The sequence below is a fragment of the Heptranchias perlo genome, chromosome 2 (assembly GCF_035084215.1).
Source record: "Heptranchias perlo isolate sHepPer1 chromosome 2, sHepPer1.hap1, whole genome shotgun sequence".
Classification (NCBI taxonomy): Eukaryota; Metazoa; Chordata; class Chondrichthyes; order Hexanchiformes; family Hexanchidae; genus Heptranchias; species Heptranchias perlo.
In genome coordinates, this window is record NC_090326.1 from 154,059,974 (window position 1) to 154,087,421 (window position 27,448).

Consider the following 27,448-nt stretch of genomic DNA (forward strand, 5'->3'; position numbering starts at 1 on the left):
TTTGAATTGAACAGTAAGGGAATCTGTAGGACTGGAACAGACTATTGGAGCCTATCTGATGGGTCCCAACATTTAGAAAATGTTATATATTGCTCTCGTACTCCTCAATCGAATACATGCCTACTTAAAAAAAAACTAAGCAAAAGCTGACACAGCTCAAATGGCTGACGCCTGAAGAATTACCCTAATTATGAACCATTGATGTGTGAAAATAGGTAGTTTTATGGCTTTGTAATTTATGCTGTAGGTGTATGCAACATTGCTTCACCTGTAGGGGGAGGGGTGAGAAACATAAATACATAAATATTGAAGGCACACAATTGGGGGTGCATTTTGACACTGGTTCAGGGCCATGCTTCCCTAAAAGATTTTTTTTTACATAAAAATTATGCATTTTGGTTAATTTTAAGCACTTTTCTATTTCTCAAAAAAAACAAAATGGCATTGAGAATTTTTAACAGATAAACCAGGCTATCACTTCCTCAAAGCTTACATTGCTTCATCCAACCTGCCACCCCAGTTCAGCGGCATTTTATCCTCTCCAGACCTAGTTCAGAGACTGCGCCCCATCCAAATCCCCATCCTTCCACAGAGACATTCTCTGCCCCATAACATTCCCAGTTCATACTGGCATTCCTCTCCCTCCGTCAGTTCAGCCTGGCACTCTTCTCTGACCTTGATAATTCAAGCTGTCACTTGTTTTCCCACACTCAGTTTATGCTGCCACTCTTCTGCTTCCCCCTCCCCCCAAAGCTCAGGCTGACCCTCTATTACTCCAATTAGTGTCAGCAGTTTGTCCGTACTCCATTAATGTGGCGCTCCCCTCCCCAAATACAATCAATTTATCCTGGTGTCCCCCCTCACCCTAAAGTGCCATTCCCAGGTTCTGCTCCTTCCCTCTCTCCTTCATTGCCATCCATTTACCTCCCTTCTCTTTCTCCTTCATTGCCATCTCTTTCCCTCACTCATTGCCATCCATCCCCCTCAGCCATTCACCTCCCCCTCAGCCATTCACCTCCCCAATGCCAGCCACCCCAACTTCCTCCTGCACCAGTATGGGTTCCCACTGGGGGAGGGAGTGAGAAAAAAGAAGCCGATGCCACTGACTCAAGTTGTGTGTTTTTGTTTTGGCAGTGGTGGGGAATGAGTGTGGGGATTGTGGCATGTTGGTGTCCATTTCTGCTCTGTTCAACCCCTTTGGACATTTACTGTGTTGAAGGCACCAGACAAATGCATTTTGTAAAGTGCTCTTTTTTTTAAAAAAAAATTATAAATTGTGAACCTCAATGTTCTCAGGTGGATTCATGCTATTTGCCAGAATCTAAACACAGAAGATGAAGTAGAGACTGCAGCAGACAATGGCTATGACTGCTTCACATGTAGGCAATATGCGACGACAACTCCAGGTAAAAGCTGAAACGTTAAATCAGTTTGCTTAAAGATTTTTTTTTAAGAGTCTTAAAATCACAACTCATAACTATGATGAATTAGTTCTTTATAAACAAAAGCTTATTACATTTTTGATATGTGCTAAATTCAGTCTAAGTGACTGCAGTTAAAATTTAATAATGAATCCCCAAAGATTCAAACTTTCTAACAGGTTTCTAATTTCTTTTGCCTCAGTGACTACCTCAGAAGGGACTGATTTGTCTTTGGTAACACCTCAAGTAATTGTAAAGATGAAGGAACCAGGTAAATTGCCAGACTTGGTAGTCAAAGATTCAGTCTCTCCTTTCCTACCCCATTCCAATTTTCTCCCCTCCTGTCGTGAAGGCACAGATTCGCATGGTTCCCGAGGCACCAGCAGCAATCTGGTGCTTCACCTAAGTGGATATTCTTCATTTGTGAGCCACGACGGTGAGTGTTGGTGGGCGTTTGACAATGGTGGCATTACAGCCGAGCTTATTCCTGTCCTCAGTTGACATCCGCGTGCCCCTTTATAGCAGGTGTCACTGGATGGTGATCACGAAATTAAGCTGGTTTTACCCTGGTTAGTTTGCCGATACAAGTCACTCACATCAGGCAAAGACCAGGGATCAGATCTGATCCCTTCCTGATATGAATGGCTCAGTACCACATTTAGTCAGAAAGCCATCAGGGGCTCTCTGAAGATTCAAACTTAACATGCGTCACAATTTGGCTTAAGCATGCAATAAACTTAATATGGATCGTGCAAAATAGCTTATTTGCTAGATGCCTGATGCAGAACAGTATCACTATGCGTGCAGAAAGAGTAAATAAAGCATATGGGGAAGATTTAAATGAAACATAGGCAACGGAACCGTAAACGGCAAACCGAGAAAGGGAAAAGCAATAGTGATGGCGGTAGAAAAGGCAACAGAAGCTCGATGCTGTGGTACCGGAGCAGAGGCTGGTGAATGATGGTTTAAGTACTGACACTGATAGGAAACTAACTGTGACATCTGAGAATGGATGGGACTAAGCAACTTTCTAGTCAAATAAGGGAAACAGATATTCTTGTTATGGATGACTTCAGTTTACCAGGGATAGATTCAGAGAACTTTAAAGGATGCAGTAGGATCGGAAACCTGATTAAAGCCGCAATATTGGATTGTTATGTGGAACAATTGGTCAAGAAACTCATTGGAGCGGGGGCATTACAGACCCTCATGTTAAGTAACCATCAGGAGATGATAGAGCAGGCAGAGTAAGAGAACATGTTGGCAACAATGAACGCAATAGGGTGGAGTTTAAGGCTAGGCTTATGATGAAGAAAAAAATTGATTGCAATAGAAACGTTCAACTTTAGAAAGGCAGATTTTGAAGAGTCATCTTAGGAAACTGGACTGGGAGCACTTCTGAGAAGTTTAATCATTGAGTGAGGGGGATGTTGAATGGAGCCCTATTGGGTCAGAACTTGGACTCCTGCATCTAATTTATGTTCATTTTGATTCTGAAACCAGCTGTAAACTGGTTTACCTTGAAGGCAGAGGAAAAGGTGCAGCAGAAGGCTTATGTTTGTGTAGTTGTGCAGGCACATTGCAAATTAAATTTAACACAAAATATGAAGCATCCCCCATGGGTTGAAAAATGTGGAACGTAAATATACAATAAATGGATTTGGGTTGGTATAGGGATGTATAGAAAGAAACCTGGAAGTAATGGTAGACTTATCTGGACAATGTGGCAAAACAATTTAAACAAAACTAGTAATAGAATGCTGCAAAATATTGCCAGAATAGTGGAGTACAGGTCTGCGGAAGAGATCCCAAGACTTTGCAATGCAGTGGTTAGACCACACTTCAAATACTGTGTTCAGTTTTACGTAGAAGGCCACAAAAAATATACACTTAGAATTGAAAGTGTACAAAAAAAAGAGCAGCAAACCTGATCCTGAGTGCAAAGGGGACGAGTGCTGAGCAGGGATTAAAGAAGCGTAAGCTTTGTAGTCTGCAAACAAGGCGGTTAGTGGGGCGGAAGAGGATGAAACCTCATGTAAGTATATAAAATATTAAATGGTGTGGGTGTGGTAAACTTAGAATATTACTTCAAAGCACATCAAGAAAGTAGGTGGAGGACATAAATGTAAATGAGTGAAAAGTCAATTTTCAGCAAATGTAAGGAAGAAGTTCTTCAAAATTAAATTTTAGAATGATATAACAAGCAAGATAATAGAAGCAAAAATATTAGGATTTTCCCAATACAATTAAGTGCCATGATGGGAGAGTTAGTGCACTAAAGAAATGAGCTTTGATGGGCCGAATTACCTTTTCTCATCTGACTGTCATTTTTTTATGTATTGGTATGTTAACTGAAACTAGCAACTGGTACATCATGGACTTGTGACTGATTCCTCATGTGGTAAATTGGCTAGCCTCATCACAGCTGTGTTAAGAGGGGATATGAATGGCAAGTATAAAAATTGGAGAAAATAGCTAACAGCTCTTTGAATGCCTCCTACAGAAGGTTTTAGAATTGGATCAGGAGGAATTTCCTATTTCATTTGGATAAGAAAATCCTTAACAGATCATTCAGTATAACCTGTGTTTTTACTCGTAAAACAGAACCGACACGGACATATACGCAGGATGGTGTCTGCCTGACTGAGTTGGGTATGTCACAACTCCAAAGCCTCAGTATTGCTCCACCACGTCGGAAACGACCCAAGCCAAAGTTGAAGCTAAAGATCATAAATCAGAACAGTGTGGCTGTTTTGCAAACTCCACCTGATCCCCAGTTTGAACAGTCCAGAGACATGGATGGAGATATGGATGATAGCAGAGGTACAGTATTATGGCTGTTGCCCATTATTCACTTATTCAAGTGAAGGGAAGAGAAAGATTTTCTTTTTGAATTTTTACGTATAACTTGTGTATGTGCTTGTCCAAGTGAGATGACTGCATGGAGGAAATGCCTCAAACATTCTCAATAATGGCCCCATGCAATTCAAAAAACAGAGACTCTGACAAGTGCATTGAAATACCAATCTCATGCTTTACTGCACCAGCATGGCTTTACCACTGCCTCGTTAGTCTATCTACTTCTAGCTTTTCAGAGTGCAATTACTTAACACTCATTTGCAGAAACTTCGGTCAATTTATAAGGAAATTTACAGTTTGTAGCCTCCTTGGTTGGGAGCAGACTAATTGATACTGCATTTTAGTGGGTTTCATAAACACTCAAGTGCACACGTTTACAGGAAAAGACAAATTGAATAAATAAATTGTTAATCCTAATCTTAATAACTCCCAGCATAAACCTAGTTAATGCCATTTCTGTTATTCAGGTCTCAGTTCTCCTGAGGTCCCTATGAAGATGGCTTCTAGGGATTAGGGCTCCTCTCTTTTCTATGCTTCACACAAAATTAGATTGCTCAAAATCAATTAATTGTATTCAGTTGTTTGCTACACTTGTAGCCAAGTGCAGTTTATATGAAGTTATTCCTTGTTTTTCCTCAAAATTATCTTCCCCACCTTTTTTTTCTCTCTCTCTCTTCCCCCCCCCCCTCTTTTTTCTCTCTCTCTCTCCCCCCTCTTTCTTTCTTCCCCCTTTGTTTTTTAAAGTCCAGCATAGAAAATAATAAATGTTGTAATTAAGACCTGATTGCTGTCTGCTTGAATGCTAAATCTACAGTGCCATATTAAACCTGTTCTAGGTTTATAAATTTTACCTGAGCACTGCACAAATTCTGTGTGTGTGTGAGAAATTAGTAGCTTTTAGTAACATAATGAAACCACAGCCCAATTTAAATGTAAAATAATTTGGTTAAACAAAATTGGGAAATCATGTCTACACAAGTTGGGTCCAAATTGCTGTGAACTCATAACTAATTAGTCCTGAGAGAAATTAGTTTTGTGATTCTCCAATCCATGTGGCACAAAACTTTTGTAAGGACTTGCACAACACCAGGTTATAGTCCAACAGTTTTATTTTGAATCACAAGCTTTCGGAGCTTACCTCCTTCATCAGGTGAGTGAATCGTTTTTAGAATCCCTTCACTCACCTGACGAAGGAAGTAAGCTCCGAAAGCTTGTGATTTAAAATAAAACTGTTGGACTGTAACCTGGTGTTGTGCAAGTCCTTACATTTGTCCACCCCAGTCCATCACCGGCATCTCCACAACAAAACTTTTGGGATTCCCTCATATATAAAATTAAACCCACCATACACACAAAAAAGAACCCTCGCACAAAAGTTCCAGACCCCCTATTCACAGAATCCAAGCTCCCTTCCCCTTCCCTACTCTCCCCCGTCCTCCTTTTCCTCCATCCACCCCGCTCTTCTTTTCCTTCCATCTCCACCCCCACCTGTGCCCTTCCTCATATGACAGTCAGTTGGCTCAAGAATAAGCGGTGCTTCAGGTTGACTGGATCATCAAATCTCAGCTGAGCATGGCTTTAATCACAGAACTAGCAGGGACTTTGGAATCTTCCATATAACACTGTATAAGATAGTCCAATTTCCAAGCAGCTTGGCTGGTGGTGAACAAATTTGCAGGCTAAGTTGTCAGCAGTGCCTAAGGAAGAGAGGTCTGGTGACAGAACTGTGCTCTCCTCCTAATCTGCCCATAGCCCCTGCCCCTGTCCTCACTGACCTATATTTGACTCCAAGTCTCTTAAAGCGTCAAATTTAAAGTCCTCATCCTCATGTTTGAACCACTTCATGACCTCGTCTCCTCCCGATCTGTGTAATTTTCTGCAGCCCACAGCCTTTCTCCCCCACTCCCCAAACTCTGTCTGTTCACCATATTTTGTTCAGTGGTTTTGCCAGGGGATGATTTCCTTGATGGGCTGTTAACAAAATCATAAACTCATCCAGAAACAGGTTTACAATCTCAATGCACTGGAGAAATCTCACTTAGAGCCTCAGTGCTGCCTCCTGTGAGCAAATAAAGTTAGCTCCCTTAAGCCTTATAAACAGCAATGGGAAGAAGTTACCCTGACTTGTGCAGGGCACAGATATCTTAAAGACACTATTGTAGGTGATTTTCCTCCATGAGATGATTAATTCATACTTACATGTCGAGTGTGAACTAATGAAGACTGCTTCATTGGGAGGTAATCTGACATCACTTTCTCTCGCAGGGGGGATGGAGGAAAAGGAGGGCAGGGGGGAGAGTAGGGGAGAAGGGGAAGTGAGCTTGAATTCTGTGTATAGGAGGCCTGGAATTTTTGTACTTTGGAAGTGTTCCATTTTGTGTGAGGGTTTTTTTTTGTGTGTGTATGGTGGGTTTCATTTTCTATGTGAGGGAGCCCAAGATTGTATCTTTGGGGGGGGGGGGGTGGAGTTTAAAACTATGTTGTGTGAAAATGATGTAAAGATTATCTATTCTACAGTCATTTAACATTTCATCCTTAAATTTACAGTAGCTGATCTAATGGACTGTGACGCAAAGTCTGATACACTTACTAGTCCAGAGCGAGAACCAGCAGATGATGACTGTAAGGGAGCTGAGGGGTCTGACAGCCTAAAGAAGAGAAAAAGGAAACCATACCGACCTGGTAAGGAATCTGATTAAAATAGACATATCCACCAGGCTCTGAAGTAAAACTAGATTAAAGAATATTTTCTGTGTGTGCTTGGAGTGGTTTAACTTGAGACCTGTGTTTATATTTTTTAATACATGTTTGATGTAAATTGATACTTGACTGCAACAGAAATGTTTAAAATTTGTTTTAGCCAAAGTACCTTTTGTAACATTTTAAAATACTTGGCAGGCACTAGAGAATAATAAATCACCCTTTCTCCCCCTCTGTTTTATTTAAAATGTAAAAGCAGTTCAACAAGTGCCAGACAACAGTGAGATCTGTTGGGAGTTTTCAGCAGTTCCTTTTCCTCTTGCACGTTTTCTTTTTAGTTGCCTCCCACTCCATTTTCCATTTTTGCTGCTAGGCTCTGAATCCAAATCCACTTCATATCTACTGTCTGCACCTGTCTCTGTAATTTTGTCATGATATCATTCACTGACTCCTTTGTGATATCCTGACTACTGTCCTCCAAATTCTGCTATGCTTTAGTTAAAATTAAATGTTCATTTTCATCCATTCCAAGAATTTTGTCTTGAGCGCAGAAACCATCCCGATCGATTCTGTTATTTTCGCGTTACTTTTATCTCATTAACCTTGCACCCATCTGTCTAAATTATAGACTTTGATGTGCGGTGACATTTTAATTACCAAATGCCGCAAAACAAGTATATTCTTGCTAATGTGATATTAATCCTCAATTAACTTCTTTCTCTCGAGACCTACTCCTGGTGTGGCTTAGTGTACTGGAGCATCAATACACTAGACCACAGAATAATGAGATGTGTACTGCAATCTCATTATGTTGCTGTGCAGAGGTGCCAAACAAAGACAATTAACATCTCCACTGAGCATTGAAAATTAGATGAGAAAATACTGGGTGGCGTTGAACGCTTCTTTGCAGTTCAACCAGAGCAGCACCAGTACAGGCCTGGGAGTTCAGGTTCCCTACCGACAATGCTTAGTGTGTAGTCTAGGATGAGTAGGGAAACGAGTAACATTACAACAAAAGTTAGCCCTGTTATGTCATTATACATGATGTGGAGATGCCGGTGATGGACTGGGGTTGACAATTGTAAACAATTTTACAACACCAAGTTATAGTCCAGCAATTTTATTTTAAATTCACAAGCTTTCGGAGATTTTCTCCTTCCTCAGGCAAATGTTTCAAGATCTCCTTGAAGCCTACGCATTTATACATATTGAACAATACATGGTGTTTACAGACTGCCCCTGCAACTGCCCGTTGCCAAGGCAATCACCGTGTTCAGACAGAGAGGTGTTACCTGCAGAACCCCCGAATACACATTCAACAAAAAAACAAACAGGGAAAAAAAACAGAGAAAAAAAAAACACAGAGAGAGGCAGAAACATCCGGAAGGCAGAGAGAGCCAGCAAATGACCCATTATATTAAAAACAGATAACATTTGTTCGCTGGTGGGGTAACGTGTAGCGTTACCCCACCAGCGAACAAATGTTATCTGTTTTTGAGGCCGTCCATGAGGACGGCCTCAACCGGGATCTTGGGTTCATGTCACGCTACACGTTACCCCACCAGCGAACAAATGTTATCTGTTTTTAATATAATGGGTCATTTGCTGGCTCTCTCTGCCTTCCGGATGTTTCTGCCTCTCTCTGTTTTTTTTTTCTCTGTTTTTTTTCCCTGTTTGTTTTTTTGTTGAATGTGTATTCGGGGGTTCTGCAGGTAACACCTCTCTGTCTGAACACGGTGATTGCCTTGGCAACGGGCAGTTGCAGGGGCAGTCTGTAAACACCATGTATTGTTCAATATGTATAAATGCGTAGGCTTCAAGGAGATCTTGAAACATTTGCCTGAGGAAGGAGAAAATCTCCGAAAGCTTGTGAATTTAAAATAAAATTGCTGGACTATAACTTGGTGTTGTAAAATTGTTTACAAATGTCATTATACAGTCGCTTTCACATTGGGGAGGGTAGTGTAACTCAGGTATGCTTCCCAACCTCACATCGGGGAGAAATATCCGAAATCAAGACATTTTGATTAGCTATGAATAATTAAATAATGTAATATTTTCATTTTTTTTTATATATCTCCTGTGCTCTTCTTGTTGGGTTCCCTGCCTCTATTGTTCACAAACTTCAACTTATCCAAACCTCTCTGTCTCTCACAACCATAAGCCCTATCTTTGTGAAGCTCCTCTGGCTCCCAATGCCCCAGTAAATCAACTTTAAGATCCTTGTTTTCACTTTCTTCCACCATCTCCGAATATCCTTCTCCAACCACATGTCCTTGCCAACACCCTCACTTCTCTGACTGCAGATTGACGTTTGTGCTCCACTCTACTGTCAGGCTGAGTCTGCAGAAAGTATATCTGTGCCCTTTGAAATTCTGACCCTAAACCATTTTGTCTTCCTATCTTTCTCCTTGCCTTCAAAAGCCTCTTGAAACCTATATATCTGACCATGCCTTGGGGCTCCCCCTCACCCCTCGTCCCATGTTCCCCACATAATCCCTCTCCTTCTACTTGCTAGTCCACATCACTGTTCTAAGTGCTGTTATATGTCCTTTTACATGAGTGCAATATAAATGTAGATGATGAATTTAATCTTAACAATTTCCATAGCAACAAAAAGCCCCTACTTTGTAAGAATTGACCATGTTGGCACAATTAAAACAAAAAGAAATTCAGCACAAGTTTATGTTCAATAAATAAAAAGTCCGGAGGCCTTTTAAGTTATGCTCTGAAAGCAAAAGCAAAAAAGTTAAAGTGAGGAAGCTTGTGTCAGAAATGTGCTTCACTTGTCCTTTTCCCCACTCTTTTCTCAATTTGATGGATCAACACCGTAACATTTTGATGGTGTATAATTTAAGTTATGTCAGAGTACAATAAAATGTTCATCCCTTTGATTGTGAAATACGCAAACAAATTAAACACATTTCCCAATTTCCTTTATCTCTAAATTATAACTACAAGGAAGAAATTATACAGTACTGAAACAAAACAACTTGGAGGACCCAACTTGAATTTTAAAATTGAGGAAGACCATTACCCCAGTTAATCAATAAGTTTATCCGTTGAGTAGCTCAGACATGAAGACCAGGAGTTCCTAGGTCGCTTTTTGTCCTGAGTTGTCTGCTCTCAGTCACAACGATGATGGAATCCCAATATAGTGACCCTGCTGGTAGTGTATTGTGAGGATGGGATCCAGCTCAATAGTGATACATTTTGCAGTAAAATAGCCTGCCATATTTCATTATTGAGACTCATGTATTAACAATAGACACTTGAGTGAGATAATCAGTGATCTCTATATACCATACCTGGGCAAAACGTTCAGCTCCTTCAGGGGAAGAGTGGAGAAAATTGAGGAGGAAAAGAATATTCTGGACTGGGTGAAATTGGGATATCCTGCTAAAACTGCAATAGCTGAGTTCTGTACTTCGGTATTAAGACGTGATCTGACTGCTGAGCACACTAATGCGAAGAAGTTTACCTCCAGGAGTTAGTCTCACATTGCTTGAGCTTTGTTTGGTGTAACAGCTCCCAACTTAGAACGTGGCAGGCGGAATTACATTTTAACAGTGTTAAGTCCCATTAGTCCACCATCCCAGGCGGCACTGACGTCCGATCCTCCAGCACATTAATTACAAAATGTTGTTCTCATGTACAAATTCCTCTGGTCTTTCCCCCACTCTACCGCCATAACAACTTCTTTGTCCTAACTTGTACCCTCCATTCCGTGATCAGCGACGGGCTCTTCAGTCATTATGGCCTTGCTCTCTGGAATACTCTTAACTTCTTTTGCCACCTTTCAAAACTTCCTGAAAACCTATGTCTTCGACCTCACCTTTAGTCTCCTCTCCGAACTCTTCTCCCAATTCCTGCTCAGTGTCAGAATTTCTCTCTCTCCACTCTCCAGGTGGTAGCGTGGCCGAGCGGTCTAAGTCCCTGGATTAAGGCTCCAGTCTCTTAGGGGGCGTGGGTTCGAATCCCACCGCTGCCAGCGTGTAAAGTGCTTGTTATTTTTATGGGATTAGAGTAGACAGGGCTGATGGCCGGCGCGGACACGATGGGCCGAAGGGCCTCTATCCGTGCTGTATAACTCCATGACTCTATGACTCTATGACTCCCTGTCCCTCCTGTGAAGTTTGGGATGTTGTACTTTATAAGCATAAGTTGTTGAAAGGTCTTGGCCTTAGGGAGTGGATGGAAGTGTGAGCTCTATCACAACATAAACATTTAATCCATCACCAAACAATTGCATTCTACAGGTATAGGTTTGAGATTCTTAACTCTAATATAACCTTAAATAATTTTTGTTCAGAGCCTTGTTAGCTACATTCACTTCTTGTCTTGCTCTGATAGGAATTGGCGGGTTTATGGTGCGCCAGAGGAGCCGACCAGGACAGAATAAGACAAAGCGCTCGCAGTCCAGGAAGAACTCCACTGGCTCAGTCTCTGAAATGGTGGCTGTGAAGGAGGATGGTAAGTGATGTATCATGGATACAGAAAGCTGTATTAAGGAAGTATCCTATCTCCGTATTCTCAGCAAAAAGAAAAGTCCGTCCAAATGTTGAGAATAATTTGCTGCTGTGTTTTGGAGAAGCTTATCTTGTAATGTTGCATTCAAAATGGGAAATAACATTACTGTTCACAAGCAATAAACAGTATGGCCATCCAACATATTTTATGGCAGGTACCAATGAGTCCCAATGAATCATTGCATCACACCTTTAATGCACGAAACACCTCTGACCAGAAATTGAGAGCCTTGGGGCTCTTCTAAACAATGTGAACAAGAATTGTCAAGCCTCTGTTAGTACACATCTGAAGGGATAATCCATATCCTGCATGCTGAATCATGGTATAGGAAGGTCATATGTACACAGTTAAGTTTCTTAACGTGAATAAATTGAGAAGAAAACACTCTAAATAGAGGCATCACATGATATACCAGAGTACCAGTTAAGCATTAAACTTCCGATTTTATTTAGAAGCCACAGGATTACTGTGTCACACATAATGAGTGCATTCTGCATATGCAGTTCTAACGGTGCTCAAGTTGAGACTTTCATTTGCCTTACAGATAGACTTCAGATCACCCAAAATTAAACTAGAAAGGAAGCAGTTAACAGATTCCTTTGCTTTGTTTGTAATAGGTTGGGTTGAGCTACTACCAGAGGTGCCTGTTGATGAGGCAGCTGCTGTCCCTGAGATTGTAGAGAAAATGAAAAAAAGATACAGGAAAAGGAAGAACAAATTGGAAGAGATTTTTCCAGCATATCTGCAGGTATTGTTACTCAGCAAGTGGTGCCTTACCGAATTTGCGCTCTATGTATGGAGCGTATTTTCAAGGCAAAATTTAAATTTGTTCTTGAGAGCATTTGGAGAGTGGACTTTACTATGTGCTCATCATTGTTAGTATATATATATATATGTATGTATGATTGGCTGCAAAGAAACAGGGTTTCTGTGAAGGCAAGTGAATTTTGCTGCTTTGTTTTGCTGCTTCCATGATGGAGCATCCTACCATAGGAAGGGGCTTCATACAGTGACCTAGCCAAAGCCTAACTAATTTCTTCTGAGTGCTATCAAAGGTCTTAATTGTGATAGGTTGTAGTTGGGATGCAGGGACTTTACTGCCTGTACCACACTCTACCTCTATTGATAAATGCATTTCTTTTTAAAAATATCATCCTGTACCCTAAAAACATATTTCCAGAATTGAAATTGTATTTAATATCATCATTCTCACAAGAGCTTTGAACCAGTGAGGTTAGAAGAAAAAGCAAGTGAAGGCATTGGTAAAGAGAGAGTAAGATTATGTTAGTAAAACATAAGGAGAGAAATTTTGTGATTGTCCTTAAGAATGATTGCTAAGAGACAAAGAAGCTGAAATTAGTAAAGAATAAGGCGCAATGCAAATTCAGCTGGAAAGACACATAGGACACAGTCCATGACTTTAAAAGAACTACAGGTTGGTTGTATGTAACATTTACGCCGGGAAGAACATAATTTGTGGTTTCTGCAGAAATTTGGATTATAAAATGTCGGATTGAGGGGAAGAGAGTAACATGGTGAGTTAACAGACTGTTTGTTACCTCTGGGTTCTGGGTTTGAATTCACTTTAGACTGATGGAACAAAGCTCCCCTAATTTGTTGCAAGGGTCCTCCAAGATATAAGCTTAGATAGTTGCAACCCAATTTTCTAGTAGTTACAGAGCCACAAGTGCTCGGAACTAAACACAAATTGGCAGCAAATTGCTCTTTCTTGATCAGAAAGACTGTAAGAATGCCTGGTTTGAAGGGAGGGGGAAAAAGCCATACTGGTGCAGTAAGGTGGATTCTTCAGAGGTTGGAGTTGTCCATTCTTGCAGAATAGAAGCTTTACTCTGCAGATTGCTATATATTTTTGATCTCACTTAGTAGTGCTTGATGCCGATGCTGCAGGCCTGATGCGATGACGCGCCCCTAGTGGTGATTTATTGGGCTGAATGTGAATTGAAAAGTCAGGCAAGGGTATTACGGGTTACGAAACCAAGGCGGGTAGATGGAGTTAAGATATAGATCAGCCACAATCTAATTGAATGGTGGAACAGGCTCAAGGGGCTGAATGGCCTACTCGTGTCCCAGTTATTGAGAGGACAAGAAAGGCAGGTGCGAATACATCTCTTGTTTCCAACGTAGTCATCCTTATGCCACACCCCACTTTCGGCAGTTTAGGCAGTTGTTTCCTGGACATGTCGGAGAGACCTGCCCTTTGCGCTTCCTTTTCACAAAGGAGGCTGTCACACAGCTATGTTGCCTCCGGACCTGCAGGCAACTTGTACTGCTATTCTCATGGGTGTGAAGGTCACTTCTGTTTTTTTCAAATTCATTCTCTGGCAAGGCCAGCATTATTGCCCATCCTTAGCTGCCTTGAGAAGGTAGTGGTGGGCCAACTGAGTGGCTTGCGAGGCCACTTCAGAGGGCAGTTAAGAACGAACCACATTATTGTGGGACCGGAGTCACATATAGGCTGGACCAGTTAAGGACGACAGGTTTCCTTCCCTAAATAACATAGTGAACCAAATAGGTTTTTATGACAATTCGACAGCTTCGTGGTCACTTTTACTGATACCAGATTTTTATTTCCAGATTTTTTAAAACTGAATTTAAAATATCAAACGGCCTGGGTGAGATTTGAACTGCATTAAATCTTCGTGCCATCAAATCCAAGCCATGACCAGAGACACAGTGAATCAGAAAGTCTGCTGTCCATAGATATATCAAGCATATGACAGAAGCCTTGTTTGTAGGGGGTACTATGTACATTATTTTCCTGTGGAAAGGAGGTATCAGTCAGACAGGCATAGAATTTCTTCTGGGTGGCTAAGATTCCAAGAGTACAGAGCACTCCAAATGGCACCCAAGTGCTGTACAGACAGTTTAGACTGGCTACCACCTTGACAGGAACTGTGTACTTCTGTGTTGTGGGGAAAAATGCCCTGTGTTGCTAAACAGGGCAGTTCTGCTCCAACCCAACTCATAAGGCAACACATCTACTATCCCAGCCGTCAAACAGGGAGTTGCAATACTCCGACACTTACTATTTTGTGTCTCCACATTGGGTTTCATTTTGCTTAATTTTTGCCTCCATCTCCCCCCCCAGCTGCCGCAGTCTTGGATAACACTGAGAAAAAGTTTAAAATCTGTTTTCCTAGAATCTTACAGCACAGAAGGTGGCCATTTGGCCCATCGTGCCTCTGCTGGCTCTTTGAAAGAGCTATCCAATTAGTCCCACTCCCCTGCCCTTTTCCCATAGCCCTGTAAATTTTTCCTTTTCATGAATATGTTAAATTCCCTTTTGAATCTTTATGATGGTTAAAACAATATTTGTCCCCACATGGAGCCCCTTAATTTTTAAGTGGCTGTATCCCTTTAAATTTGAACTTCTGGGTAGATTTTCTGCAGCTCCCATTAGGCTAGTTGTTGGCATAGGGCCAAAGCAGTGCTGCGAGCTCTAGCTAATAATTCAAATAAGCTGGCACTGCAAAATTGAGCTCAGTCACCTCGATGCACTTTTGGCTAGCTTTGTGCTGGCAGCAAAACGTTCCTGGCGTAGATTTTGCTGAAGTTTCAAAATCCGGGCATAGGTGGCCAAAGTAGGGGGAAAAAATGCATTCCTTAGTATTGACTTCCATGGGAACATAGGACCCAGGAGTAGGCTGTACAGCCCCTGAGCCTGTTCCACCATTCATAGAATCATAGAATCATAGAAGTGACAACATGGAAACAGGCCCTTCGGCCCAACATGTCCATGTCGCCCAGTTTATACCACTAAGCTAGTCCCAATTGCCTGCACTTGGCCCATATCCCTCTATACCCATCTTACCCATGTAACTGTCCAAATGCTTTTTAAAAGACAAAATTGTACCCGCCTCTACTACTGCCTCTGGCAGCTCGTTCCAGACACTCACCACCCTTCGAGTGAAAAAATTGCCCCTCTGGACCCTTTTGTATCTCTCCCCTCTCACCTTAAATCTATGCCCCCTCGTTATAGACTCCCCTACCTTTGGGAAAAGATTTTGACTATCTACCTTATCTATGCCCCTCATTATTTTATAGACTTCTATAAGATCACCCCTAAACCTCCTACTCTCCAGGGAAAAAAGTCGCAGTCTGTCTAACCTCTCCCTGTAAGTCAAACCATCAAGTCCCGGTAGCATCCTAGTAAATCTTTTCTGCACTCTTTCTAGTTTAATAATATCCTTTCTATAATAGGGTGACCAGAACTGTACACAGTACTCCAAGTGTGGCCTCACCAATGCCCTGTACAACTTCAACAAGACATCCCAACTCCTGCATTCAATGTTCTGACCAATGAAACCAAGCATGCCGAATGCCTTCTTCACCACCCTATCCACCTGTGACTCCACTTTCAAGGAGCTATGAACCTGTACTCCTAGATCTCTTTGTTCTATAACTCTCCCCAACGCCCTACCATTAACGGAGTAGGTCCTGGCCCGATTCGATCTACCAAAATGCATCACCTCACATTTATCTAAATTAAACTCCATCTGCCATTCATCGGCCCACTGGCCCAATTTATCAAGATCCCGTTGCAATACTAGATAACCTTCTTCACTGTCCACAATGCCACCAATCTTGGTGTCATCTGCAAACTTACTAACCATGCCTCCTAAATTCTCATCCAAATCATTAATATAAATAACAAATAACAGCGGACCCAGCACCGATCCCTGAGGCACACCGCTGGACACAGGCATCCAGTTTGAAAAACAACCCTCTACAACCACCCTCTGTCTTCTGTCGTCAATCCAATTTTGTATCCAATTGGCTACCTCACCTTGGATCCCATGAGATTTAACCTTATGTAACAACCTACCATGCGGTACCTTGTCAAATGCTTTGCTGAAGTCCATGTAGACCACGTCTACTGCACAACCCTCATCTATCTTCTTGGTTACCCCTTCAAAAAACTCAATCAAATTCGTGAGACATGATTTTCCTCTCACAAAACCATGCTGACTGTTCCTAATTAGTCCCTGCCTCTCCAAATGCCTGTAGATCCTGTCCCTCAGAATACCCTCTAACAACTTACCCACTACAGATGTCAGGCTCACTGGTCTGTAGTTCCCAGGCTTTTCCCTGCCGCCCTTCTTAAACAAAGGCACAACATTTGCTACCCTCCAATCTTCAGGCACCTCACCTGTAGCGGTGGATGATTCAAATATCTCTGCTAGGGGACCCGCAATTTCCTCCCTAACCTCCCATAACGCCCTGGGATACATTTCATCAGGTCCCGGAGATTTATCTACCTTGATGCGCGTTAAGACTTCCAGCACCTCCCTCTCTGTAATATGTACACTCCTCAAGACATCACTATTTATTTCCCCAAGTTCCCTAACATCCATGCCTTTCTCAACCGTAAATACCGATGTGAAATATTCATTCAGGATCTCCCCCATCTCTTGTGGTTCCGCACATAGATGACCTTGTTGATCCTTAAGAGGCCCTACTCTCTCCCTAGTTACCCTTTTGCCCTTTATGTATTTGTAGAAGCTCTTTGGATTCACCGTTGCCTGATCTGCCAAAGCAATCTCGTATCCCCTTTTTGCCCTCCTGATTTCTCTCTTAACTCTACTCCGGCAATCTCTATACTCTTCAAGGGATCCACTTGATCCCAGCTGCCTATGCATGTCATATGCCTCCTTCTTATTTTTGACTAGTGCCTCAATCTCCCGAGTCATCCAAGGTTCCCTACTTCTACCAGCCTTGCCCTTCACTTTATAAGGAATGTGCTTACCCTGAACCCTGGTTAACACACTTTTGAAAGCCTCCCACTTACCAGACGTCCCTTTGCCTGCCAACAGACTCTCCCAATCAACTTCTGAAAGTTCCTGTCTAATACCATCAAAATTGGCCTTTCCCCAATTTAGAATTTTAACTTTTGGGCCAGACCTCTCCTTCTCCATAGCTATCTTAAAACTAATGGAATTATGATCACTGGTCCCAAAGTGATCCCTCACTAACACTTCTGTCACCTGCCCTTCCTTATTTCCCAAGAGGAGGTCAAGTTTTGCCCCCTCTCTAGTCGGGCCATCCACATACTGAGATCAATGAGATCATGGCTGTTTGGTACCCTAATTCCATTTACCCACCTTGGCCCCATTACCTTAATGAGCACAAAAATCATTTCTAACAAAAAAAGAGAGGATTTATGATCTACAACTAACAACTTACCCACGGGATCGTGCATCGACAGTGTCCCTTTAAACGATATTCAAGTACTTGAATATGGGCCCTCAAGCAAATGCACATAGCAGAACGAAAGGTCTTGCCCATTCGGAATTTCTGGAGGTGGCCTTTCCTGCTCCTTTCCCCACTCTAACCAAAATATTTGAAGCACTCGATGTCGATCATGAAATGAAATATTCAAATTCTGCTTTAGGTTCAGTTTTGGAATCTTAACGCTGGTAAAATGTGAATAGCCAAATCTCCAAAACCACACTTTCTTGGTTGATTCAGTTTTCTGAGGGCAGAGGATTGGAACGTTTTTTTAAACGAAAGAAAAAAAACATTTAGTTTCACCCAACCAAAGCCAAGCCAACTGAATGATCAATCCCTACCAGAACGTAACCATAATCTCTGCTTATTTTAAAGTGCAGTAGTTGTAAGGGGATTAGTTATTTGCTCCATTCATTCGTTTCACAGGAAGCCTTCTTTGGAAAACATTTGCTGGATACAAGTCGACAGAGTAAGCTCAGTCTGGATGCTCTGTCCGATGAAGAATCATCTCAACTACCAAACAGAGCACCGATTGCAAATGTAAATTTCCTGGATCCTTCCTCTGACCCACTGTTGAGTTCAGCCACAGCTCAGGTTGCTACAAAACAACAGGGAGGGCAAGGTATGTACTAATGTTTACTATTAAGAAAGAAAATCCATTGTGTGCTTGTAGTATATCAAGGACCATTACTGGTTTCAAAGAGCTGATACGGGTCAAGATGTTGCCAGGATACAAACTAATGCTGAATGCTTAGTGCATTTACATAAGACCTTATTACAAAGATAAGTTTAGATGAGGAAGCCCATCTGCCCCGTTAGGCCCATTCTTCTATTGAAATTTAGTCTCCCCATCACAGCATTCAATTGTGTTTCGAATGACTCCAGAATTTTTGACTCCACCATCCCACTTAGAAGACCATTCCATGTACCAATCATCTGTGTGCATAAATGTTTGCCTATATCAGTCTTAAACTTGCCTTTTACCAGTTACGTTCCCTTGTCGTGTGGTAGTGGTTTAACCTGAAGTATTGCTCACAATTAACCTTTTCCATTCCACTTTGTATTTTACATACATGTAAGGTCTCATGTCATTCACGTTTCAAGGCTGATAGTCTGACATTTTTCTAACCTTCCCTCATAACTCAATCTATTGATACCAGGAATCGTGGCTCTTCTCTGCTTTCAGGACTTGAGTGTTTCCCTTGTGCTTTGGCGGCCAAAGTGAATACAGTATTCAAAGTGCACCTCCCAGAGCACTGTGCTTCAGCGTGGTGGCTTCAGACTATTTATTGATTTGGCAATGTACCTCGCCATTCTATTTGTTTTGTTAATTGTTGCTGTATAATGGCCGGATGTGGTCAATGTTGAGTCCAGTATCATTTGTAGATATCACTGTCTCTTCCCTAACTAGTTCAACGCCATTCATTACGCAAGTATGACTGCCATTTTTTTTTAATGTGTATGACTTAGCTGTATTGAGTTGCATCTGCCATTGTTCTGCCAGCTAACAAGTATTGTCTAGGTCCTTCTGTAATTGCTTAGCTACGTTATCAGATTCTGCTGCAGCCTCAGTAGCTTCCTTCACCTTCATCTCTACAAGACTTGTAGAGTTCATTTTCAAAATTTATTTCTTTGTATTGTCTTATTTATGTAATATGGATCACATTTCATTATTTGCCCTTACTAGTCCCTGGAATGTACTTACCCTGCACGAGTAGCATGTTCTTAAAGGTATTCCATTGGTCCTTAGCTGGTTTTCTTCAGTGCCATTCCCCAGTTGATTTATTTAAGCACTTTCCTTGTCGCATTGAAGACGGTCCTTTCAAAATTGCATAACTGAATATTGATTTGTGTTACCCCATATCCTGCCACGTTTAATCATGTTGTAGTTGCTGTCACCCAGGAGTGCCCATGCTGCCGTTCCCAGAATGCTATCTGTCTCACTTGTTGTCATGTCAAGATGCACATTGTCTCTCGTTGTGCAGTCGTGCATTACATTCACCAGCTCAGGTTCTATAATACCTGGGCAGTCTTAGTACTTCAATTGTAAGGGCATTCCTGGTTTATGTTAGTTTGGTTGAAGTTCCCTTTTAGTGTGACCTTTCTGTTTGCACCTATCTTTCTGATCTCATCATAGCGTAACCTGTCCTTCTGTTTATTTTTAACCCTGTGGTCTATAGCAAAATCACATTATTGAAACATCTCAAAATGTTCTAATTTTATAGTGTGGTAACTGTTATGTAGGCAGCAATATCCACAAACACCAATGAGCTGAGCCACTGTTTCAGCTTTGTCTTTGCACTGTATTGGTTGAGGGAGTAATGTTGGTCAGGATCTAAGGAAAACTCCTGGCTTTCTTTGAATAGCATCATCTGATCTTTGACATCCAACTGAAAAGGGGCTAAATAAATGCAAGTTGTTCGGCAAAACTGTCCTATTTCCTGAAAAGTTGATGAGCTGATTTGTTCTGCAGGTAACGGAGATGACCCACTAGCTGATCTCTCTGAAGTCCTTACCACAGAAGACGATATCCTTGGAATACTTTCTGATGAATTGGGAAAAACTGGAGATGAGTCAGGTATATTTAGACGCCATTTTGGAGCTCGTGAACAGTCCCAGTCAATTCCGGTGCTCTTTGTAGTAGACGAATAAGTGGTTTCCTGCGAAGTTTGAACATATCATTTTACCTAAGTTTCTCTTGCCTCTCCTAGCTCTTATTTGTAGCAAGACATCACTTTTTGTGCCTGAACAGCAACTATTTGAATTTTTTTTTAAGAAGATTTCTTTTGCTGTAAAGAGCTTTGTTGCTTGATGCAGTTACCTGAGGCATTAACAATCAATGATTATGCTACTTTATGCTGTACTGCTCAATGCCTGTAGCATGCTGTTGAGTTGTGTATACTGTGTCTGTGTGTGCTTTTTTTTTGTTTTTGATCTTTATTTCCCAGTTATTCATCCATTTTATCTGGTTTGGGTCCTGTAGGTCTTGATTTATGCACTTTCCAGGTCGAGAATTCACCTTCTCCATTTGGTAAGAGACTAAATGGTGAATAGCAGTAGTCCCATGTCTGGTGCTTTTGTCTTTATCGAAAACAAGTGTGTGTTCATGCCGGTGTGTGTGCTTTTGCAAATCTCTTTGTTTTCTAAAGTTCCATCCGTTTGTTCTGTTGCACTAACAAACTTTGTCATGGTGAAGCTGTTTGCTTGAAGAATTAGCACACAAATGACTAAACTGCATTTTGCATCAGTATTAGAAAGTAGAATAACTAGGATTTCAAACTGTGTTACTGATGTGTTGACCTTTAAACTCAATATCCTAAAATCCATTTGAAAATATAGCCTAGATGGATGTTACTATTCTAGTGAATTTGTAATTAATTTCCATGACCTACATATCTCTGTTTTGAGAACTTGATGCAAATAGTGACAGGAGAGGTAGATTTATGGCAGTCATCTGAGTGGAATGTGTGGATGCATTCTATAATATAACTATATATACTTATAAATGGGGTGAACAGTGTCGATGCAGCTAAAGGTACATAAGATGGAAAGAAACGGGAAACTAATAAGATACTTGAAAGATTAAAGGAACCATGTTTCAAATCGGGTATGGTAGCATAGTGGTTATGTTACTGGACTAGTAATCCAGAGGCCTGGACTAATATTCCGGAGTCATGAGTTCAAATCCTGCCACGGCAGCTGGGGAATTTAAATTCAATTCATTAAATAAAATTCTGGAATAAAAAAAAAACTAGCATCAGTAATGGTGGCAACAAAACTACCGGATTGTTGTAAAAACCCATCTGGTTCACTAATGCCCTTAGGGAAGGAAACCTGCCGTCCTTACCTGGTCTGGCCTGTATGTGACTCCAGACCCACAGCAATGTGGTTGATTCTTAACCGCCCTCTGAAATGGCCTAGCAAGCCACTCAGTTGTTCAAGAAGGCAGCTCACCACCACCTTCTCGAGGGCAATTAAGGATGGGCAATAAATGCTGGCCTTGTCAGCGACGCCCACATCCCATGAACGAATTTTTAAAAATTGCTCTTGGATAATGTAGTGGTTACAAAAAAGATATCCAAAGAAACTAAAAGCTAGAAGAAAAATTGAAAGGTGGAGAAAGAGTAAGACTATATTGGCAAGTGTGCTGCTTCTCATTGCACCTAATTATCAAGACTGCAACTTTCTTGGAACAAAGCACTCTTAGTTCTTGTGAACATACACTCTCTAAAGTCATCAGCTCTACACAGCTCAATGTTTAAGGAGGAATGACTTTTCAGTGAGATCATTTGCCTATAATTCTTAGTCACATTTTAAAGAACATGGTCAAAAGGAGTTTCTGGAAACTGAGTGAGGGCTTCCGAGGTGTAGAAGTATCTACTGGTGGATTCACTCGAGCTCAAAGTTACTGAGCCTGAAATAAAACTGATACTACTCCGTAATATATGGGAGGAGGAAGGACATTGCAGTAGATGGTCACGTCATAGCTAGAGAAGAATAGGGAGACAGATTAAGAGGAGTGGGTACTATCTGCCGAAAGGAAGGAGAACTTGGGTAGATGTAGTGCAAGAAATTCAGGAAATCTGAAGCTGTCTTATTGGTATACTGTGCTGCGATTCGACTCGGGAAAGATATCACAGGCAAAGCCAAATTACCATGGGTAAAAGGTGACTCCGGAGAGGGCGGATGCTAAGTGCAGGAATACAGTACTAACAGAAATTCAATAGTGAGAGGAGTAGACAAGTCGCTTTTGCAACCATAACGGAGAATCTTGCAAAATGTGCTGCCTCCCAGGTTCTAAAGCAAAGGACATAGAGCAGATGCAGAAACTTGTGGAACAGGAAGGGAATCTACTTGAAGTTGTGGTTCATGTCTGAAGCGTCGGGAAGAGCAGGACTCGTGTCCTGCACAGAGGGAATTGAGAAGCTGGACCTTAAAGGCAGAAGTCTTGGGTTTACTACTAATGCTATGTGCTAGCCAGTAAAGGGACAGCCAGATTAGAGATGTGACTGGAACACAGGAACAGGAGTTGGCCAGTCAGCCCCTTGAGCCTGCTCTGTCATTCAATTAGATCATGGACATAGATTTAAGCTGATTGGCGGAAGGATTAGAGGGGACATGAGGAAAAACTTTTTTACCCAGAGGGTGGTGGGTGTATGGAATTCGCTGCCTGAATTGGTGGTAGAGGCAGGGACCCTCAACTCTTTCAGAAAATACCTGGACCTGCACCAAAAGTGCTGTAAGCTGCAGGGCTACGGACCGGGTGTTGGAAGGTGGGATTAGAATGGGTTGTTCTGGTTGTTCTTCGAGCCAGCGCGGACACGATGGGCTAAATGGCCCCCTTCTGTGCTGTATCTTTTCTATGGTTCTATGGATGATCTATACCTCACACTTCCCCACATTGAACTCCATCTGCCATAGTTTTGACCACTCACGTAGTCTGTCAATGTCCCTTTGTAAGTTCCTGCTCCCATCCACCCAATTTACTGTGCCACCTAACTTAGTGTCAGCTGCAAACTTGGATCTACAACTCTATGCCCTCCCTATCTCTGTAACCTCTTCCAGCGCTACAACACGCCAAGAACTCTGCGTTCTTCCAATTCTGGCCTCCCCGATTTCCTTTCCTCCATTGGCGACCATGCCTTCAACTGTTTACGCCCTAAGCTCTGGAATTCCCTCCCTAAACCCCTCCGCCTCTCATTTAAGACACTCCTTAAAACCTACCTTTTTGACCAAGCTTTTGGTCACCTGTCCTATTATCTCCTTATGTGACTAGCTTTCAAATTTTGTCTGATAACGCTCCTGTGAAGTGCCTTGGGATGTTTTACTAGATTAAAGGCATTATATAAATGCAAGTTGTTGTTCTATTTCTTCAACCGAGTCATCAATATATGTGGTGAGAAGCTGAGGCCCCAATGCAGATCCCTGGGGAACACCACATGTCAGATCCTGCCAATCAGAGAACGAGCCCTTTGTCCCTACTCTCTGTCTCCTACCTCCCAACCAATTATTGACCCATGTCAATTGGTGTGATGCAGGGTCCTGAACATTGTGGGGCCCAATATTCTTGCAGGGAGGTTAGCTACTGCTGTGAGAAACGCTTTAAACTAATGTGGCAGGAGGGGAAACACAAGAAAATAGTGTAGGCTGGTTAGAAAAGAAGGTAATGTTCAGTTGTGTAGATAATAAGCAAGAAGAGGAGTTGAAAGAGGTTAAGCAGAACAAGATAGTTTGGGGGGATAATAAAGGAAACTTTGGAAAACCATGGGAATTAAAACTAAAATGTATGTACACTAATGCACAGACCATTTAGTCACCCCTCCTAATATCTCCTCCTTTGTCTCTATCAATTTTTGTCTGATTACACTTCTGTGAAGCACCTTGGAACACCTATGTTAAGATGGGATAGGCTGGGTTTTTTTTCTTTGGAACAAAGGAGGCTGAGGGGAGATTTAATTGAGGTATATAAAATTATGATGGGACTAGATAGAATGGATAGGGAGGACCTATTTCCCTTGGCAGAGGGGTCAATGACCACAGGGTATAGATTTAAAGTAATTGGTAGAAGGATTAGAGGGGAGCTGAGGAGAATATTTTTCACCCAGAGAATGGTGGGGGTCTGGAACTCACTATCTGAAAGGCTGGTAGAGGCAGAAACCCTCAACTCATTTAACAAGTACTTGGATGTGCACTTGAAGTGCCGTAACCTACAGGGCTACGGACCAAGTGCTGGAAAGTGGGATTAAGCTGGATAGCTCTGTTTTGGCCGGCACAGAGATCGTGGGCCGAATGGGCTTCTTCTGTGCCATAACTTTCTATGATTCTATGAAAGGTGGATAGAGTACAAGGGGGCAGAAGTTATTTTACAACTTTCAAAATAAATATATTCCACTGAGGAAAAAAGGGTGTAAAAGGAATGACAGCCACCCGTGGCTAAGTAAAGAAATCAAGGATAGTATCCGACTAAAAACAAGGACATATAAGGTAGCCAAACTTAGTGGGAGGATAGAAGATTGGGAATTCTTCAAAAGACAGCAAAAAGTAACTAAAGGATTGATTAAGAAAGGGAAGTTAGATTATGAAAAGAAATTAGCAAAAAATATAAAAACAGATAGCAAGAGTTTCTATAGTTATATAAAAAGAAAAAGGGTGGCTAAGGCAAACATTGGTCCCTTAGAGGATGAGACCGGGAAATTAATGGTGGGAAACATGGAGATGGCAAAAATGCTGAACAAATATTTTGTTTCAGTCTTTACAGTAGAGGACACTAAGAATATCCCAACACTGGACAAACAGGGGACTCTCGGGGGGGAGGAGTTAAATACGATTAAAATCACTCAAGAGATGGTACTCAGTAAAATAATGGGACTCAAGGCGGATAAATCCCCTGGACCTGATGGCTTCCATCCTAGGGTCTTGAGGGAAGTGGCAGTAGGGATTGTGGATGCTTTGGTGATAGTTTTCCAAAATTCCCTGGACTCAGGAGAGGTCCCGGCAGATTGGAAAACTGCTAATGTAACACCGTTATTTAAAAAGGGTAGTAGGCAGAAGGCTGGAAATTATAGGCCAGTTAGCTTAACATCTGTGGTGGGTAAAATTTTGGAGTCTATTATTAAGGAGACAGTAACGGAACATTTAGATAAGCATAATTTAATAGGACAAAGTCAGCATGGCTTTATGAAGGGGAAGTCATGTCTGACAAATTTGCTTGAGTTCTTCGAGGATATAACGTATAGGGTGGATAAAGGGGAACCAGTGGACGTAGTGTATTTAGACTTCCAGAAGGCATTCGACAAGGTGCCACATAAAAGATTATTACTTAAGATAAAAAATCACGGGATTGGGGGTAATATTCTGGCATGGGTGGAGGATTGGTTATCGAACAGGAAGCAGAGAGTTGGGATAAATGGTTCATTTTCGGACTGGCAACCAGTAACCAGTGGTGTTCCACAGGGGTCGGTGCTGGGTCCCCAACTCTTTACAATCTATATTAACGATTTGGAGGAGGGGACCGAGTGCAACATATCAAAATTTGCAGATGATACAAAGATGGGAGGGAAAGTAGAGAGTGAGGAGGACATAAAAAACCTGCAAGGGGATATAGACAGGCTGGGTGAGTGGGCGGAGATTTGGCAGATGCAATATAATATTGGAAAAAGGGAGGTTATGCACTTTGGCAGGAAAAATCAGAGAGCAAGTTATTTTCTTAATGGCGAGAGACTGGAAAGTACTGCAGTACAAAGGGATCTGGGGGTCCTAGTGCAAGAAAATCAAAAAGTTGGTATGCAGGTGCAGCAGGTGATCAAGAAAGCCAACGGAATGTTGGCTTTTATTGCTAGGGGGATAGAATATAAAAACAAGGAGGTATTGCTGCAGTTATATAAGGTATTGGTGAGACCGCACCTGGAATACTGCATACAGTTTTGGTCTCCATACTTAAGAAAAGACATACTTGCTCTCGAGGCAGTACAAAGAAGGTTCACTCGGTTAATCCCGGGGATGAGGGGGCGGACATATGAGGAGAGGTTGAGTAGATTGGGACTCTACTCATTGGAGTTCAGAAGAATGAGAGGCGATCTTATTGAAACATATAAGATTGTGAAGGGTCTTGATCGGGTGGATGCAGTAAGGATGTTCCCAAAGATGGGTGAAACTAGAACTAGGGGGCATAATCTTAGAATAAGGGGCTGCTCTTTCAAAACTGAGATGAGGAGAAACTTCTTCACTCAGAGGGTGGTAGGTCTGTGGAATTTGCTGCCCCAGGAAGCTGTGGAAGCTACATCATTAGATAAATTTAAAACAGAAATAGACAGTTTCCTAGAAGTAAAGGGAATTAGGGGTTATGGGGAGCGGGCAGGAAATTGGACATGAAGCTGAGTTCGGATCGGTCAATGCCCTGTGGGTGGCGGAGAGGGCCCAGGGGCTATGTGGCCGGGTCCTGCTCCGACTTCTTGTGTTCTTTAGATTTGTGGTTGGGATCAGATCAGCCATGATCTTATTGAATGGCGGAGCAGGCTCGAGGGGCCGATTGGCCTACTCCTGCTCCAATTTCTTATGTTCTTATGTTCTTAACCCTGGTTAGACCGCACCTGGAGTACTGTGAGCAGTTCTGGGCACCTCACCCTTCGGAAGGATGTATTGGCTTTGGAGGGAGTGCAGCGTAGGTTTACTACAATGATACCCGGACTTCAAGGGTTAAGTTACGAGGAGAGATTACACAAATTGGGGTTGTATTCTCTGGAGTTTAGAAGGTTAAGGGGTTATCTGATCGAAGTTTATAAGATATTAAGGGGAACATATAGGGTGGATAGAGAGAAACTATTTCCGCTGGTTGGGGATTCTAGGAGTAGGGGGCACAGTCTAAAAATTAGAGCCAGACCTTTCAGGAGCAAGATTAGAAAACATTTCTACACAAAAAGGGTGGTAGAAGTTTGGAACACTCTTCCGCAAACGGCAATTGATACTAGCTCAATTGCTAAATTTAAATCTGAGATAGACAGCTTTTTGGCAACCATAGGTATTAAGGGATATGGGCCAAAGGCAGGTATATGGAGTTAGATCACAGATCAGCCATGATCTTATCAAATGGCGGAGCAGGCACGAGGGGCTGAATGGCCTACTCCTGTTCCTATGTTCCTGTAAATGCAAGTAATGTTGTAGTCAGTCTAAAATTGTTGGTAAAACTATTG

General features: G+C 41.9%; 1 protein-coding gene and 1 non-coding gene across 11 annotated transcripts in view; both read left to right on the plus strand.

Annotated features, from left to right (window-relative positions):
- kmt2ca (lysine (K)-specific methyltransferase 2Ca) overlaps nucleotides 1–27,448 on the plus strand; it is a 424,137-nt gene that overhangs the window by 279,414 nt on the left and 117,275 nt on the right. For 8 of the 10 annotated variants that reach the window (XM_068008355.1, XM_068008384.1, XM_068008402.1 and 5 more), the window contains 9 exons: nucleotides 1,297–1,406; nucleotides 1,624–1,692; nucleotides 4,026–4,244; nucleotides 6,828–6,962; nucleotides 11,334–11,453; nucleotides 12,128–12,258; nucleotides 18,186–18,381; nucleotides 20,233–20,337; nucleotides 20,743–20,790. In XM_068008355.1, the coding sequence (XP_067864456.1) occupies nucleotides 1,297–1,406; nucleotides 1,624–1,692; nucleotides 4,026–4,244; nucleotides 6,828–6,962; nucleotides 11,334–11,453; nucleotides 12,128–12,258; nucleotides 18,186–18,381; nucleotides 20,233–20,337; nucleotides 20,743–20,790 (1,133 nt within the window). The remainder of the gene's footprint in view (nucleotides 1–1,296; nucleotides 1,407–1,623; nucleotides 1,693–4,025; nucleotides 4,245–6,827; nucleotides 6,963–11,333; nucleotides 11,454–12,127; nucleotides 12,259–18,185; nucleotides 18,382–20,232; nucleotides 20,338–20,742; nucleotides 20,791–27,448) is intronic. The other 2 variants (XM_068008412.1, XM_068008432.1) reach the window with 1 other exon arrangement.
- On the plus strand, nucleotides 10,890–10,971 carry trnal-aag (transfer RNA leucine (anticodon AAG)). Its single transcript has one exon. It is a non-coding gene; the product is annotated as a tRNA-Leu (tRNA).